General features: G+C 32.9%; 1 protein-coding gene across 1 annotated transcript; it reads left to right on the forward strand.

Moving 5' to 3' along the window:
- The first annotated feature begins 3697 nt into the window (after positions 1-3697).
- LOC125812476 (receptor-like protein Cf-9) lies at positions 3698-6480 on the forward strand. The gene is made up of 2 exons (XM_049491958.1): positions 3698-6317; positions 6433-6480. Exon 1 carries the CDS (start codon positions 3727-3729, stop codon positions 6301-6303), a length of 2577 nt encoding a protein of 858 aa, XP_049347915.1. The 5' UTR covers positions 3698-3726; the 3' UTR covers positions 6304-6317; positions 6433-6480.
- Positions 6481-18970: the final 12490 nt, after the last annotated feature.

Raw genomic sequence — 18970 nt, forward strand, 5'->3', positions numbered from 1 at the left:
GACGAATGATGTCAAGTCTTTTACACATTTCAAGTATACAATTTTAATTGTTATCTGCACACACCTATACCGACCTAACATTGTGGATGTCATAACACACTCGGGTGCAAAAGAGCAAAAGATCCTGATCTGTGGACTGAATTTTCCCATTTTGTAGTTCAATACTTGCTACTGAAGGGATGTTAATGCCAGCAAAACCAACCATGACAGCTGCAGCTCCGTCCTGGTGGGACAAAATTCACTTCCCTTCAATGTGGAAGGACATACAACCCAAAGTCACATCATCATGCACGTCCTGTGACGGAGTGATTTTATTCACCGTGAACTTAAAGTCGGGTACTTTATGTCTTTGTTATGATGTCTCACGACAGAGTTGGAGAAAATTAGAAATCAAGGGGCTTCCTAAAGAGAGTTGTGTTAGAAATATTTATAGTTATGTAGATATTTAGTCTCTTTCCAATTGAGAAATTTTGCAGTTCTTGTGTTTTGTTTCTTGCATCTCGATATCAAGGCTATATGATACTCGCCTTTAGAACTAAATAGGGTAAATACTTACTCGTACTGATCAATTAGTTAGTATTCCAATAGAAGTATAAACAGATATTTATTTTGAGTAGTTGTGTGTTCTTTTCCCTTGTTCTGTCTTATTATGTCCACAGTTGTCACATTGATGCCATATATGGGCTAGATCAAGAAGAAGAAGAAGGAGATTCGGCAATTATAAGTTGGCAGGCCGTTCTCATGGGTTACGGTTGTGGATTTGTTATTGGACTGTCCATAATATACACAATGTTGTCAACTCAATATCCAGCATGGTTTTCAAGGATGGATGTAGAATTGGAACATATAATTGTTACGAGAATGAGAAGGCACAAGAAAAGACATTAGTGTGTAACCTCCAGGTATTCGACTTAAGCTCTATCCTTCAGAAGATTACATTTTATATATCCATAAATTTTCTACTTCCTTCATCGCTAAAGCTTTTAACTTTAATTCTTCATTTTTGAAAAAATTGCAGGATTCAAGTTCACTGCTTTGCTGGGATGCGAATAAAAGCTTTTAATTTCATAGTTTGTGATGTTGCATAAAGTGTTTGTGTTTTGTTGCATAGTTTGTGATGTTTCATAAAGTGTTTGTGTTTTGTTTCATAGTTTGTGATGTTTCATAAAGTGTTCGTTAAACATAGCAAGACTTATCTGGGTAACATGGTCTTTTTGTGTGATGGTTGATCCTAATTCAGTCCTATAATTCCGGTTCATATTCATACTGATGTATAGATATTTGACAATAAAACAGAACATGCTAAAAATCTTAAGATTTTTTTAAAATTAACAAATCCCATATACCGGAACTCACAATCATAGATCATCTTAATTACTATCCGTATATGAGACTCTTAACACTGAATGCGGCGATCTAAAGCCTCCACATAACTATAAATGTCTTGGATGCGTGATTCCTAATTTCCTCCAGTTCTTTCTGATGATATCATAACAACTATAAAACACATGATTCTCTTTCCGGAGTCTCCTTTAAAATCCAATAGTCAATGTATCCACTTACCGCTCCATAATTTATGACTGCTAATTTACCATTCACCTCTATCAACTCGTACGAGTACACTTAGTGAGATGCATTCCACAATGTAATAATTTTGATTTTTTCAAATTCAACATCAAATGCTGCTATTGCACGTTCCGGAACCTTAAAATTGGAACACAGAATTATTACGAGAATGAAAAGGCACAAGAGAAAATATTAGTGTGATGCAAATAAAAGCTTTTACTTTCCTAGTTTGTGATGTTTTTGAAGAGTGTATTTTTTGTTGTTCATCTTGTTTTCCTAAGATACTTAGAACAAAACTTAAAAAAAAACTTGATAAGAAACAACAAAGTTTAAAGAGTATTTTCAAAACTAGAAAATTAAGACTAGCAGAGAAAATAGAATCAGAAACTGATTAGAAACAATATAAAAATATTTTTCTCAAAGAAAAAAAATCGAGCCCATTGAATGCACAGTGTCTCCTTAAGGAAATTATTCCCCTCAAGTACCCGAGGTTAACGGAATATATCCTACCAGGATAGAACGATCTTATTCACCGGTGTATCGGTACCTAAAACCACGGTGTCAGGGAACCACTCAACGGCAGTAAAGTACACTTTGAATACTAGATTTAGTAGTAGAAGAAATTCAGAAAAATTCTGTTCTTAAAATGAGAGGAAATCCCTCAATTTATAGAACACAAATGGTAGTGTGAAAAGGTTCTTATTGTGCCTTACCGGAAAGGTCACAAACCTTTGAAAAAGTCACAATCTTTCGGAAAGGTCACCACCTTTCATAAAAGTCACAACTTTTCATAAAAGTCACAACTTTTCATAAAAGTCGCAACTTTTCATAAAAGTCACAACTCTTCATAAAAGTCGCAACTCTTCATAAAAGTCGCAACTTTTCATCAAAGTCACAACTCTTCGTAAAAGTCGCAACTCTTCATTTTCCATTCACACCTTTTAAAATCCAACATTTTCCTATGTATACAGGCATTAGTTTTCATTTATCAATAGTTTGTTACATATTCAGTGTTATTATTAGTTAGCTAATTGGATTCGACTGCAAAGTTCAGTTAATGCATATAAACATTTGAGCTTCAATTTTCTTATTGAACACTTCTTGGTAAAAAGTTAGTAGCATGACCTCAAGTTAAGATTGTGAATTCGCCCAACAAACTGCTTCTTGTCAAAATTACGTAGAAAGTGCAATACTTTGTTTTTAAGGTACAAAGAGGTATTTTAAGTTCATATGACAAGTGGATTCTCTCGTTTCTGAATCCGATTTTACAGATATCCATACAACTCACTCTATGACCTGTCCGCGTGGAGCAAAATTCTTTTTGGACGGAAGGGAATTTTATTACACTGCGGATCAGCAAAAGGAAGATGAAAAAACCTCTGCTTTCGGCAGTACTAGACACCAATACTGATATTTCATTATTCCTCTGTTTCATAAAGAAAAAGCAAAGTATAAATGTTTATGTAGCCATCCAATTTATTTTTTTTACGGATACAAAATTTAAGTAACAATATAACCGCAGAAAATAGTTTTAATTTTTTATTTTTTTTTACTTTTTCCTCTTTTTCCATTCACATTATTTTTTTGTTCTCATATTTTTACACTAAAAATGAAAGGGAAAAAATTAGATAAGAATAAGAGACTCAAATAGTGATAAGCAAATAAATCTATAACAACGATATCAAACTAAGTGTCGAATAAAAAAAATCAAGAAAGATCAAATATATCCTGAATTTTGCTGGAGCGTTCATATATACCTCTAGATGAGTTCTTTTTTAAAAATAAAAATAAAATTTATTAACATTAATGTTTTTGTGCATATGACCAAACCAACTTGGATATGTTTACTTGAATGAAAGTCAAGGTCTGTACAACATCCAACACTCATATCCTAACCAATCAAAATAAAATTGGAAAATGTTTTGGTCAAGGTCTATCCACCAACAGTTTTTTTCATTGGAACATCACCAAAGACTATACGACTAACTCCACTAAATATTTATCAGAAGAAGCTCTATAGACTTATGACAATCGGAAATTAATAGAAAATTGTCTTTTGCTATGTGCTATATAAACCTCATCAAAATTATTGAATAGAGACACAAAGCAAGAATTGGAAAACTTACTTAGTAATTTTGATATATATTTTGAGGTGCGAAAATGGGCATTGGAAAACTTGCATTTTTTCTGCTATGTGCGTTTCTCTGTCAACTTGTTTTCTCCTCATCTTTACCTCATTTGTGCCCCAATGATCAAGCCCTTGCTCTTCTTCAATTCAAAAACACGTTTACAATAAATCTTGATGCTTCTTATAGTGGTTATTATCCTAAAACAGTTAAATGGAATAAGAGCACAGATTGTTGTTCATGGGATGGAGTTAAGTGTGACGAGATGACAGGACAAGTGATTCAGCTTGATCTCAGTCGCAGCCAACTTCGAGGCGAGTTTCATTCCAACAGTAGCCTCTTTAAACTCTCCAATCTCAAAAGGCTTGATTTGTCTGAAAATGATTTTTCTGGATCGCTCATTTCACCTAAATTTGGTGAGCTTTCTAATTTGACACATCTTGATTTGTCATATTCAACTTTTACAGGTATAATCCCAGCAGAAATATCTCGTCTTTCTAAATTGCACGTTCTTAGTATCGAGAGTGATCCATATGAGCTTAGATTCAAACCTCACAATTTTGAACTGCTCCTTAAGAACTTGACCCGATTAAGAGTGCTCCACCTTAGCTCTGTGAACATCTCTTCAACCATTCCTCTTAAATACTCTTCTTATTTAACAAATCTAGGACTTTCAGACACGCAGATATACGGGATATTGCCCAAAGGAGTTTTCCACCTTTCCAACTTGAAATCTCTTGATTTATCAGACAATCCCCAGCTCACTGTTAGGTTTCCCACAACCAAATGGAATAGCAGTGCATCACTTACGAAGTTATACCTCAGTGGTGTGAATGCTACTGGTACGATACCAGAATCATTTGGTCATCTAACTTCACTGCATAGATTGAGAATAGCTTCTTGTAATCTCTCAGGGTCTATTCCTAAATCTCTCTGGAATCTCACCAACATAGAGGTTTTGGACCTTGGTTATAACCATCTTGAAGGACCAATTTCTGATTTCTTTAGATTTGGAAAGATCAGGTCGTTATCACTTAGAAATAACAACTTTAATGGCCAACTTGAGTTTTTATCCTTTAACAGATGGACGCAACTTGGATTATTAGATTGTTCAGTCAATTCCGTAACAGGTCCCATTCCTTCTAATGTAAGTGGTATGCAAAACCTATATTCACTCTTCTTGTCATCAAACCTCTTGAATGGGACTATACCTTCCTGGATATTCTCCCTCCATTCAATAGGGATTTTAGACTTGAGTGATAACCATTTAAGTGGAAATATTCAGGAGTTCTATTCCGAATCATTGTATCGAGTTTCTCTAAAACAAAATCAGCTGCAAGGTCCTATTCCAAAGTCACTCTTAGATCTGCAGGGCCTACAATTTCTTCTCCTTTCACGAAATAATCTCAGTGGACAGATTGCTTCAACCATCTGCAATCTGACAAAACTATTAGTGCTGGATTTGGGCAGCAATAATTTGGAGGGAACAATCCCACTATGTTTGGGTGAGATGAGTGGACTTTGGATTTTGGATTTAAGCAACAATAGTCTTAACAGGACAATTAATACAACTTTTAGTAGAGGAAACCAACTCATAGTCATTAAATTTGATGGGAATAAGCTAGAGGGGAAAGTTCCGCAATCTTTGATCAATTGCACATATTTGGAAGTTGTTGATTTAGGTAACAATGAGTTGAGTGACACATTTCCTAAATGGTTGGGAGCCCTACCTTATTTGCAGATTTTAATTTTGAGATCAAATAAGTTTTATGGCCCTATAAAAGATTCAAGGACTGATAACTTGTTTGCTCAAATTCGAGTCATAGATCTCTCATCCAATGGATTTAGTGGAGATTTACCAGCGAGGCGTTTTGAGAATTTTGAAGCCATGAAAATGATTGATGAGAGCAGTGGAATCCGAGAGTATGTTGGAAATATATATTCTTATTATTACACGAATTCATTGACAGTGACAACAAAGGGACTGGATCTTGAACTTCCTCGAGTTTTGACTACAGACATGCTTATCGATCTCTCAAGGAATAGATTTGAAGGCCATATTCCAAGCATTATTGGAGATCTCATTGGACTTCGTACGTTGAACTTATCTGATAATCGCTTGGAAGGTATTATACCAGCATCACTGCACCAATTATCTGTACTTGAATCATTGGATCTCTCATCCAACAAAATCAGTGGAGAAATTCCACAACAACTTGCATCCCTCAAATCACTTGAAGTCTTAAATCTCTCTCACAATCATCTTGTTGGATGCATCCCCAAAGGAAAACAATTTGATACGTTTGAGAATAGTTCATACCAAGGGAATGATGGGTTACGTGGATTGCCACTCTCAAAAGATTGTGGCGGTAACGAAGGGGTACCACAAGCAACAACTCCATTTGGGAAAGATCAAGAAGAAGAAGAAGGATATTCAACAATGATAAGTTGGCAGGCAGTTCTCATGGGTTACGGTTGTGGATTTGTTATTGGACTGTCCATAATATACATAATGTTGTCAACTCAATATCCAACATGGTTTTCAAGGATGGATATAAAATTGGAACACAAAATTCTTATGAGAATGAAAAGGCACAAGAAAAGACATTAGTATGTAACCTCCAGGTATTCAACTTAATCTCTATCCTTCAGAAGATTACATTTTATATATCCATAAATATTCTACCTCCTTCATTGTTAAAGCTTTTAACTTTAATTCTTTATTTTTTTTAAATTGCAGGATTCAAGTCTACTGCATTGCTGGGATGTGAATAAAAGCTTATACTTTCATAGTTTGTGATGTTTCTTAAAGTGTTTGTGTTTTGTTTCATCTAGGGTTTGTTACATTTTATATGTTTCAACAAATTCAGCTTATTCAATTGCGAGGAAAAACCATAAAATTTCATATTAAACTGTAATATGAAATATAAAGCGTATTCCGATTTCTTGCATACTTTGAAATATAAAAAGTATTCCTCGATATTGATAAATTTATAATAACTTGAATACAATAGAGTTGAAAAGTTGGAGAAACAACTTTGGATACTAAGGTTTAAATCGTAGCAGAGATATCACATTTAGGAAGAAATCCAGCAGAACCGCTTAATTTGATGAGTCATCACTTCATCACGATGCAGGCTCATCAACAATTTTACAAATAAACTGTGGGCTGGAACCTTGTGTATTCCAGGATCTAACATTGCTTTTTCACACCTCTCCGCGCCAACACCCAAAATGATTCTGTTGGGACTCAAGCAATAGTTGTGCTACTTCATTTCCCAACTCAATAGCTCCACCAAGTCTACAAGCACCCATCAGAGCTTGTAGGCAGTAGCATCAGCTTCAAAAGGCATATTCTTTATGAAGTCGTACGCTTCCTGCAGTAGATCAACCACACAATCATAATGTTTCATCTTAGCTGCAAATTCGAATTCACGTGACATTGCTTCAAACAATTAGAATCTGAAATTGACAAGCTTGGCACACACAAGCTGATAGAACTGCTACGAAGGTAATCTCATTTGGTTGCAGCCCCTTTTACTCCCATGTTGACATACATTGTTAATGCTAGGGAGGAAATCATAGCATTTCCATGTGCAAACCTGCTTGTAGAAGAGTAAAAGAAGTTGATATCAGATTTTTCCCATTTTGTAGCTCAATGCTCGCTACTTGTGTTGTACTGAAGGGATGTTAATGCCTGCAAAATCATGTTCTGTTTTATTACGTCAAATACTTCCCCTGTACACCAATGCCAGATGATGTCAGTGTGGCAAACTTCACTGTTAACTAATGAAAAATATGAATGAAATCCTATTAATTCTCTTGTGGATTTTGTGGATATCCACAGTTGTCGTTCAATGACGCATTCAGGGAGAAGACACCAAGTCTTTCATGTGAAAAATTAAAGTTGATTTGTTGGAGGTACAAAAAATATCTTAGATATTTGGTAGAATTTTCTAGAATTTGGTAGAGTAAATATCTTTGATATTTATACTTAAGAATAATCTAGATGTTCTAGATAATTAGATACTTAGAGTAAAGTATAGAATAATCTAGATTCTTGTTAGATATTTAAAAGATAGGGTCATCTAGATTTTTCTTGTAGATATATCTAGAATAATTTCTAGAAGCATCATGTTGTGGACTTTTTATTGGACTGTCCATAATATACATAATGTTGTCAACTCAATATCCAGCATGGTTTTCGAGGATGGATGTAGAATTGGAACACAAAATTCTTACGAGAATGAAAAAGCACGAGAAAAGACATTAGTATGTAACCTCCAGGTATTCAACTTAATTTATATCCTGAAAGATTTTAACTTCAATTCTTCATTTTTGAAATTTGCTGGATTCAAGTCCACTGCATTGCTGGGATGAGAATAAAAGCTTTTAATTTCATAGTTTGTGATGTTTCATAAAGTGTTTGTGTTTTGTTTCATAAAATGTTTGTGTTTTGTTTAATTTTATATGTTCAACAAATTCAATTGCAAGGAAAAACAATAGAATTTCATAGAATGCAAGGAGATCAAAAGGGAAACTGGAATAACAATAGAAAGCACATTAAAAATACTAAAACAATTCCAAATTCTCGTGTACTTTGAAATAGAAAAAGTATTCCTCGACATTGATCAATATATAATAACTTGAATACAATAGAGTTGGTGTAGCCGTTAAAAAGTTGGGGAAACAACATAACCTTGAATACTAAAGTTTAAATCCTAGCAGTGGTGAAACCAGATATCACATTTAAGAAGAAATCCAGCAGAACCGCTTCATCACGATGCATGGCTCAGGCTCATCACAGCTGAAATGTGTGCCACCAGCCCTTGGGGATTTCTCGATTATCAAAAGAATCACGATGCACAAAGCAGAGTTGTGTAGTTACAGAGTTGGCTCATCGAAAATATTACAAATAAAAGCTGCTGCAGCTATCAACTCTACGAAATAAAACTGTGGGCTGGAACCTTGTGTATTCCAGGATCTAACATTGCTATTTATCACCTCTCTGCACCAACATAAATGCTTGAGAGTTGCACATAATGCCCAGAATGACTCTGTTGCGACTCAAGCAATAGTTGTGCTACTTCATTTCCCAACCAAGACAGTAGCATCAGCTTCAAAAAAAAGGCATCTTCTTTATGAAGTCGTAAACTTCCTGTAGTAGATCAACCACACAACAAATAATGTTTCATCTTAGCTGCAAGTCCGAATTCATGTGGCATTGCTTCAAACAATTAGAATCTGAAATCAACAAGCTTGGCACACACATGCTGATAGAACTGCTACGAAGGCAATCTCATTTGTTGCAGCCCCTTTTACTCCCATGTTGACATACATTGTTAATGCTAGGGAAGAAATCATAGCATTTCCATGTGCAAACCTGCTTGTAGAAGAGTAAAAGAAGTTGATATCAGATTTTTCCCATTTTGTAGCTCAATGGTTGCTACTTGTTGTACTGAAGGGATGTTAATGCCTGCAAAACCATGTTCTATTTTATTACGTCAAATACTTCCCCTGTACACCAATGCCAGATGATGTTAGTGTGTCAAACTTCACTGTTAACTAATGAAAAACATGAATGAAATCCTATTAATTCTCTTGTGGATTTTGTGGATATCCACAGTTGTCGTTTAATGACGCATTCAGGGAGAAGACACCAAGTCTTTCATGTGAAAAATTAAAGTTGATTTATTGGAGGTACAAAAAATATCTTTGATATTTAGTAGAACTTTCTAGAATTTGGTAGAGTAAATATCTTTGATAATTATACTTAAGAATAATCTAGATGTTCTAGATAATTAGATACTTAGAGTAAAGTATAGAATAATCTAGATTCTTGTTAGATATTTAAAAGATAGGGTCATCTAGATTTTTCTTGTAGATATATCTAGAATAATTTCTAGAAGCATCATCACACTAGTATAAATAGGAGATGGCCTTGTACATTTGTATTCAAGGAAAAATCAAAGCACTTAAAGAGTCTTCTTTCATTAAGTTCTTCTTTCCAAATTCTCTTTTTAACTTTCTAGCTTCCTCTTCTTCTTTAGTTGAATCTTCCGATCTTAGTTAACGATCTTGGGCTAGCAGAAGGGTTCTCCGATTATACTTTTCTTCTGCTATTTTCCAAGTTTGTTCTGTTTGTGCATGAGGCTACGTACGGGTCACGTCTCGCTGCAGCAATCAAGTCTAATTTGGAGTGACTCTACTTGGAGCACCATTGGCATGTAGAACAACGTCCTAACTTGGAGCACTTTTTTGTGGTTCAAATGATTGTCCATCTACAACATAAAGCAGAAGTTTAACTTTAACTGCTAAAGACTCATCCTGTCACACTGCTTTATAAAACAGAGGAATCAATGAAATGACTCCACCCTACTCTCCAACGTTGGCAAAGTCAACAGAGACTGTGTATGTTCCTTCTCTGTTTATTAATTAGCTCTTTCACTGTTTGTTCAACTCCTTTCTCTACGTTAGATCGGGCTGGAGCACTGCACTCTTTCTTTCTCTGGGGTCGATTACGTGCATTGGAACTGAAAAGGGCTCTATTCATATAGGGTGTGTTTGGTACGAAGGAAAATGTTTTCCATGGAAAATGTTTTCGTGAACAACAAGTTGATTTTTGACTTATTTTCTCATGTTTGATTGGTGAGTAGAAAATATTTTTCGGAAAAGATTTTTAGTTGGGGGGGGGGGGGTCGAGGGTAGGGGTGAAAAATTGAAATTTTGAAGTTGAAAATATTTTTTAAAAACAAACTTAAATTTTTTTTTTTGGGGGGTGGGGGCTAGTAGGTGGGTGGGTGGGGGATGGATAGGGGTGAAAAAATGAAATTTTGAAATTGAAAACATTTTTTAAAAACAAACTTAATTTTTTTTTTTGGGGGGGGGGGGGGGGGGCGGCGTGAAAAAAATGTGAAATTGAAAATATTTTTTAAAAACGAACTTCAAATTTTTTTTTTTTTGGGGGAGGTGCTGGTAGTGTGTGGGTGGGGTGGCTGGGTCGGGGTGAAAAAAAATGAAATTTTGAAATTGAAAATATTTTTGAAAAACAAACTTAAAATTTTTTTTTGGGGGTGGGTGGGGTCGGTGAAAAAATGAAATTTTGAAATTGAAAATATTTTTTAAAAACAAACTTAAATTTTTTTTGGGGTGGGGGTGTTGGTAGGGCGTGGGTGGGGTGAGGGGCTGGGTAGAGGTGAAAAAATAAAATTTTGAAGTTGAAAATATTTTTTAAAAACAAACTCAATTTTTTTTTGGGTGGGGAGGGGGGGTGGGTGATCGATGATCGGGATGAAAAAATAAAAATTTGAAGTTGAAAATATATTTTAAAAACAAATTTAAATGTTTTTCTTTTTGAAGGGGGTTGGGGGGCTGATAGTGGGGCAGATTGGGGGGGGGGGCAAGGGTAGTGGGTGGGGGGTTAAAAAATAAAAAATTGAAATTAGAAATATCTTTTAAAAATAATTTTTAATATTTTTTTGGGAGGGGGTAGGGGTAGGGGTGAAGGTGGGGTAAAAAAATTGAATTTAAAAACAATCTTTAGAATTTTTATTTTTTTGGGGGGAGGGGGGGGGGGGTGGTTGGAGGACTGATTTGAAGGTAGGGACAAAATAAATTGATTTTTTCAATAAAAAAGTAATTGTAATTTGAAGTTGAAAGAGAGTTTTGGAAAATGTTTTCCTTAAGTTTTGAAGGAAAGTCATTTTGAGGAAAATTAGTTGATTTGGAAAACATTTTCCAAAACATTTAACCCAACCAAACATGAGAAAATTGGGGAAAATGTTTTCCTTCATACCAAACACACCCATATTCTTCCTTGCTTCTTACCTCTTATCTTATTATACGAGATAATCCAAGAGAGAGAAAACACTGGGAACATACTACCTTAATAGCATTTCAGTAAAACAGAAATGCTTCTGTTTGATTACTAAAGTATAGATAATCAAAGCAATTACATAGGTATGTGTATGCATTCCGTAAATTCAGTTATCGAACTTATTCTAATTCAGTCCTATAATTTCGGTTGATATTCATATTAATGTACAAATATTTGACAATAAAATAGAATATGCGAAAAATATAAAGAATTTTTTAAATTAACAAATCCCATTCTAGATTATCAGAAAAAAAGAAGTTGGCATTTTTTACTTGGAAATTAAGGCCTATACACCAACCAACACTTTTATCCTAACCAATCAATATTGTGTATCGTCTATGTTGCCATCCAACTTTTTTTTATTTTTTTGGTAATAGAAAAGGGAAAATTGTGTGGTGTGTGTGTGGAGGGTTGCTAAGCTAGCAAAACAAAGATATTTTACATGTGATGGGACTTAACTTGACATCGCCCTTCACATGAAATTAAGTGCAAAAAAACTCTTAATTACATGGTGTAATATTATATGTTTTGAGTTGAGCTTGATATTTTAATTGGAACAAAATCTCATTCTTTTGTTAAAAGTTGAATTTGATATTTTAATTTAAGAGCTAATCAAATTTGTATGAATTTTTGACTAAGAAAAATGTTGTTGATGTGGTCTCTATACACCAATTAATATTCTTAGACTTTTCTTTTCTCCGTGGGCCAGCTATTGAAGTTGTTGATTTGTCATAATATGATCGTTTGACTAAATCATGAGAAATATGGAAAGTTGATTCGACATCTAAAGTAGTAGATTTTTCTTTGTTTAATTTGTGGTTCATTCATCCACCACATTCGTCGATGGATGATAAGTATATTAATTAATTCATAGGTATGTATTGATGAAAGATCATACCTTTGAATATGCATTTATGATCCACAACAATAAATTTGATTGAGAAACCAATTTTGAGATTTTTTAAAAAAAAAATTCAGTCTGTTAATTAAAAGGGTAAATGTGTACCATTTATTAGACAATGAGGGTATATATATATGCACCATTTGTTAGCAAATGGAGGTATATATGCATCACTTTTTAACAAGGAGTATATTTGCTCTAAATCCTAAGTTGAGGGGTATATTTGCCTCTTTTCCCTAACATTAAAAATAAAATAAAAAAATTAAATTATTTTTTGCACTTCCATTTGATGAAAATGTATATGTGAGCCAGTTTTATAATGGTAGGAATATATGTGAGTCACTGTTGTTAGAGCATAGATATATGGGAGCCACTTTTGTGATAGAAATTTTTTGTTGTAGATTTTATTTGAACTTTTGTTGGAATGACTTTGTGCATTGACGTAGGAATATGTAAATTTATTAGAACTTTTAATATTAGTTTGATCATCATCAAGTTAGTATACAATCAAGTGCATAAACCAAATAATAATTTTATTCTAACTAATAAAAAAATGAACTTTTGACTTAAAATATTTTTTGTCAAGGTCTATAGTCTATACACCAAGCAATACTCTTGTCCTAACTAATCAAAAAAATTAATTGTGAATCTTTACCTTTAGGTCAAGGTCTATACACCAAGTAACACTCTTATCCCACCAATCAAAACTTTAAAGGGTTTTTGACTTGAAATATTATTGTCAAGATCTATACACCAATCAACGTATTTTTATCCTAACTAATCGAACTCTTTTTGATTTATTGGTGTAAAAAGTTGTTGTCTAGGAGTATACACTAATTAATACTCTTATAGAATATTCACACTCTGAGAAGAATTTACATTGATTCACTATAACAAAAACAACTTTTAGCGGCAATAAAAATATACATTAACAGAAAGTGCTAAGTCTATATCGACATTGATTAATTTTCATTAGATCCAATGTCGTTATAGACTTTAGAGACATTTGCAAAGAGTGGTAATTGCCGCTAAAACAACATATTTAGTGGCAATTAAGCTATAATTACCGTTAATTAATTACCGCTAAATATCATGGTTGACATAGTGATTAAATAACTATTTCGTATTGTTAAAGGTGATATTCTCAATTACGTGTGTTTTTATTAAAAAAAGGAAAAAGACTCAAATATGCCATTGAACTTTGAGAAAAGACTCATCTATGCCATCAGTTAATTAAAAGTTTGTCTCATTTATGCCATTTTCATTTTGAGAAAAGGTTCATCCATGCCATTGTGGTTTAACTGAAAACTCATCCATTTTTACAAAATTATTTTGTCCACATGGTGAATGATGATTCGGCTACATCATTAAAAAAAGGGATATGACACAAGTACACCCCTATACTATGACCGAAATCCCAGAGACATGCCTTAACAAAACTAAGGTCCTATTACCCCCCCCCCCCCTTCCTCCTCCCTCCCTCACTCATTTTAAAAAATAATTGTGCACCTTTGGATTACGTAGAACACTCTGTGACTCCACGCAATTGAGGCGCGTGGTAGATATTTGGATGCCACGTAAGCCAAAAAGGTGTACAAAATTATAAAAAAATGGGTTCTAGGGGGGGGGGGGGGGGGGTTAATAGGACCTTAGTTTAGTTAAGGTGTGTCTCTGAGATTTCGGTCATAGTCTAGGGGGGGTACTTGTACTTTTTTCCTTAAAAATAAATTAAACTTTTAATGATGATTCGACCATGGCATCCTTTATTTTTAAAGCTTTAACTTTTTAAAGTGTTTTTTATTCCCTTCACTTTTTTGGTATATGTCAAAAATTAACTTATTTTAAATAAAAAATATTTGGAATTAAATTTGAACTCAAATCCAAAGGGAAGACAACAAAAATAAAAGGAATAAATAAAATAAACAGGAAATAAAAAGAGAAAACAAACAAAGAAAGTAAAAAATGAAAAAGAAAATTAAGTGTGTTCGAGAAAATTTTAAATACAAGGCAAAGAAAATAAGATTGGGTTGAGGCTCCACGTCAACACATAAGGTGCAAAGAAATATAGAGAGAAACAATGTTTTGGGGGTTACCCCCTCCCCCTCCCGTAAAGATAGAGTGTCCCTGTAATTTTGATAATAGTTCAAAGGATACTTATGCTTTTTTCTAATTTAGATTGATTAAATAATTGTTCTTAATTATAGGACTGCATAATAGTTAGATGTAGTACTATTTGAGAAATTTTGACAGCTGTATATGTTGGATGTGATTAAGAGTGGCACGAGAAACACCATGTAGCATTGTAGTTCAAAGGCCGATTCAGATTTTGAAAGTTCTAGGTAACATTATTTTTAATTTAAAGTGGCCACTAGTTGTGGAGATTGAATTAGTGCATGCATCAATCAACTCATTTTATTTTGTGTTAATTTGATTCAATTTATAAAAAAAAAACTTGCTTCATAAATAAATACACGTCAATGGACCAAAATAAATTTGGCACGATTCTTTGCAATTCTCTCAACCCAATTTTATCTCGAATAAATGAGATATTTTTTTTTTAATAAGCAATTACCCCTTTTGAATTTAAACACATTGCACTTAATTTCCACTAATTCATATTTCTATAAGAAAAAATAAGAGCCAAAAGCACTTTAATATCAACAAACAAGTAAAAATTAGAGGGATAGAATTTTAAAAAAATAAATTAAATTCACATAAAATTAATTTTTTAGCTATCTTTTCCGAAGGAATAAAAAAAAGAAGAAAAATATAATAATATATCTAGATAAATAAGCCTAGTGTATAATTGTCATATCACTCCCACTTTTGTACGTAAATTCGCCCTTGTATAGCTACTTGGAAAAATCAACAAAAATATTCGATCAATATAATGTCTCCATAGTCATTATGTATGTTTACTTTAATTTCTAAAGGGTTGACTTGACTGGAATATGTCTAAACCAAATTAAAAGTTGGCCCAAAAGCTAGAAACTAAGGTTCCCTAAAAAGGACAAAGACTCAAAATTTACTCCATCCTGCTTTTAGGGCTCATTTGATATATAGTAAAGTAACAAATTGTTCATGTATTCATTTCTATAAGTTATTAATTTTTGGATACGTGTATTTCATGTGAATTTTTATAAATTTATTCGAACATAAAAATTCTATGAAAACATACATGTAATGAATAATAAAATACTATTTTGAGCCCAAATAAAAATACATATTAAAGAAGTCTAGTAGGAGAAAATACCAACAAAAAAAATTAGAGAGGAAAAAATACAACGTACACATTCTTCTTAGAACTATAATCATGAAAATATTGATAAAAAAGAAATATAGAATTTTTCAAGTTCTGGTCGACTCCTTCTCCTATATATCCTTCTTCATCGAGCCAAACTAAAGCATGAATCAAATAGTATAATCATATTATATATCATATCATCATATATCGTGTATATATATATATATATATATATATATATATATATATATATATATATATATATATATATTGTAAAAAGTGGGCAAAGCTCCAAAGTGGAAGCTGGATTACAATTTTACCCCTACACTAAATTAAAATATAATAAAATAATTAATCTAAACATAAATTAAATATTTAATTAAATAGTAGTATTTGAATTACATAATAGGGGGATAAAATGAAAAGTTCAGCAGTCCTCAATTATTATGTGTTTGCACCTAACTCTCTTTGAACCTAAGTGTTGCAGCTGAAACTATTTTATAATCATATATTAGAATTGTTCCGAAAAACTAAACATAATGATTAATTAATTGCTATGACAATATGTACACTTAATTGCTTATAGATGGCTAAGCTTAACTTGACCATGCCTATTTTGAGACTTATCTACTGAGCGATAGATTGGAAATATCGAGAAACACTTGTAACAAACATGCATGTCCTCCCAATAATTTATTATATGCTTTTAATTTGTTTTAATTGATTTTCATATGGATATACGTGCAATGCATGTTCCCAGAGACTAGTTAAATAAACGGAAGAATAGGACTTCTGACCCCAAGCCTACCCTACTCAAAATTTTCAGCTATTGATGTAGCCTGTTGTCGATACTACTAGTCTTCTCGCTACCTACAAGAAAAATCCCATCAAGATATAATTAGAACTACTATGAATTCAACCACCACCATTCACCAACCAAAATTTATTACAAGAATGAACTTTCGACTAGAAATGTTGTTGATATGGTCTCTATACGCCAATTGATATTCTTACAGACTTTTCTTTCCCCCCCAGGGCCATCTATTATATGAAGCAATTGAAGTTGTAGATTTGTGATACTCCTTCCGTTCATGGGTACTTTCTATTTTACACGATTGTTAAGAAATCATTAATAGATTGATCAATTTTATTATTTTGCTCTTGTTCATATTAATTAGTTTCTTGAAAAAAGAAATTTTGAATCTTCAAAATTTGTTTGAACTTCCAAAGTTATATTAATTGTAGGGGTAAAATGGGAAAATGTAATTAATTCTATCCTGATTTAGTAAGTGTTCAAGTAATATGAAACAAATACTTTTAGTAAGATGCTCATCTAATATGAGACGGGGTAGTAATAAGATTGTTTGACTAAATTATGAGAATGGAAGTAAATCAGAACTTTACTTTTTACCTTTTCTTTTCTCGGAAAATTTTACTCTCTTTCTCTTTTTCTTTTTTTGGTTTGAAAACACTATTTCTCCTTAATTGTTTAAGGAGTCGTTCAGTATGAGGTATAAAGTATAATAATCTCAGGTATAAAATGTAGGATTATATTATCCTGCTTTTGGTTGGCGATATTAGGTAGTCCTTGGATTATTTATCCCACCATTTATACCATAGTGATGAGATATTAAGTTATTTCATATACATGATGGAATAACTTGTTCCCAACCAAACGACCCCTAAGAGTTACTTACTCCCATCATATCCTTATATACTTCGACTTGTAACTTTTTTCTTTTTACTTTCTCCATTATTTCAATCGCTCTAAAGTTAAAGTGTCTTCTAAGTTGTTCTATTATTTTGTAATAGAAGAGTTAGAGTCTGTTTGGATGGGCTTATAGCTTTCGACTTAAAAAGTTAAGAGTTACACTTAGAAAGTCACTAAACTTAGTTTTATAACCCAAAAGTCACTCAACTATTTAGAAAGTCACCCAACCATTTTAAATTTAATTAAATTTTGTTGAAATGAAAATTTTATTTCAAGCTAAATTTCTAAGAAATAATAAGATACCCATTTTAACCATTTTAAAGAAAATTTTATCATCTAATTATATGCACACATAATTTGTTTTAAATATGATCATACTTATGGTATTCTTCTAACATAAATGTTTTATATTAGATGGTAGATTTTCACCCAAGAATGGGAATGTGGATTTGTAGTTGACAACTTAAAATTTGACTGAAAGTTTGTAGGTGCTTCTTGGAATTGATTACTCCAAAGAAGAAGTAGTAGATTTTTCTTTGCTTAATTTGTGGTTCATTCATCAGCCACATCCGCTGGTGGATGATAACACTAATTGATTTATAGGTATGTATTGACGAAAGATCACACCTTTGAATATGCATTTATGATCCACAACAATAAATTTGTCTGAAAAACCAATTTTAAGATTATTTTGTGAAAAATTTAGTCTGTTAATGAAAAGGGTAAATGCATATCATTTATTAGACAACGAGAGTATATATACACCATGTTGGTGTGACATGGTATGTAACATCTCACAATTTGAAATAACTAGGAAGAAGCTAAGAATTTGAAAGTCATTTTTGGAAAGAACTAAAAATCTGGAAATTTGTTTAAGTTAAGAAAAGTTGAGTTTTGGTCAACTTCAAATGGCCATAACTTCTATCTCAGGATGAGTTAGGGGTACTTCCAGATATGGTTGGAAAGCTCTTGGAACTATCTTTCGAACGCCGCCAAGTTTGAGCGATTCCAAGTTCGTATGTGTGAGTTATGCCCTTTAGAAGTTGGGCTATTGGAATAAGGAAAGTCCAATCCGGATTTTTAAAGGGTAGTTTGGTCTTTTCCTTACCCTTTTATTTTAATTCGTTTTTGGTGATTAATTAGGGGTCTAAGCTGAATCAGATCAGTTTACACTTTTACCAAACGAGTTAGGGTTTTGAGAGAAGAGAAAAGAAGAGGAGAAAAGAGGAGAAAGGAGAAAACATTCAAGATTCGTCAAGATTGTCGAAGTTTAGCTTGTGGAATTCATCGGGGGTGATCCCTAAAAGGTATGTGAGATCACATAGCATTGGGTTAATTCTCCCACGTGCCAATGATGTTTTATTTTAGCGAATTTAAGTTCTTGAAAGCTTAGAAATTGAATTCTTGATAGGTTTGTTGAAGTTCCATTAAATTCTTGTTTCGCTGAATTCGTTGAGGAGTCGTTTGATTTGAATCTGCGATCTTAGGTTCGATTTTGAGTAGAATCTGATATACTTTGTACAAATAATTGATTCTAAGTGTTTGG

The sequence above is a fragment of the Solanum verrucosum genome, unplaced genomic scaffold, assembly GCF_900185275.1.
Source record: "Solanum verrucosum unplaced genomic scaffold, falcon-dt-bn FXZP01000120.1, whole genome shotgun sequence".
Taxonomy (NCBI): Eukaryota; Viridiplantae; Streptophyta; class Magnoliopsida; order Solanales; family Solanaceae; genus Solanum; species Solanum verrucosum.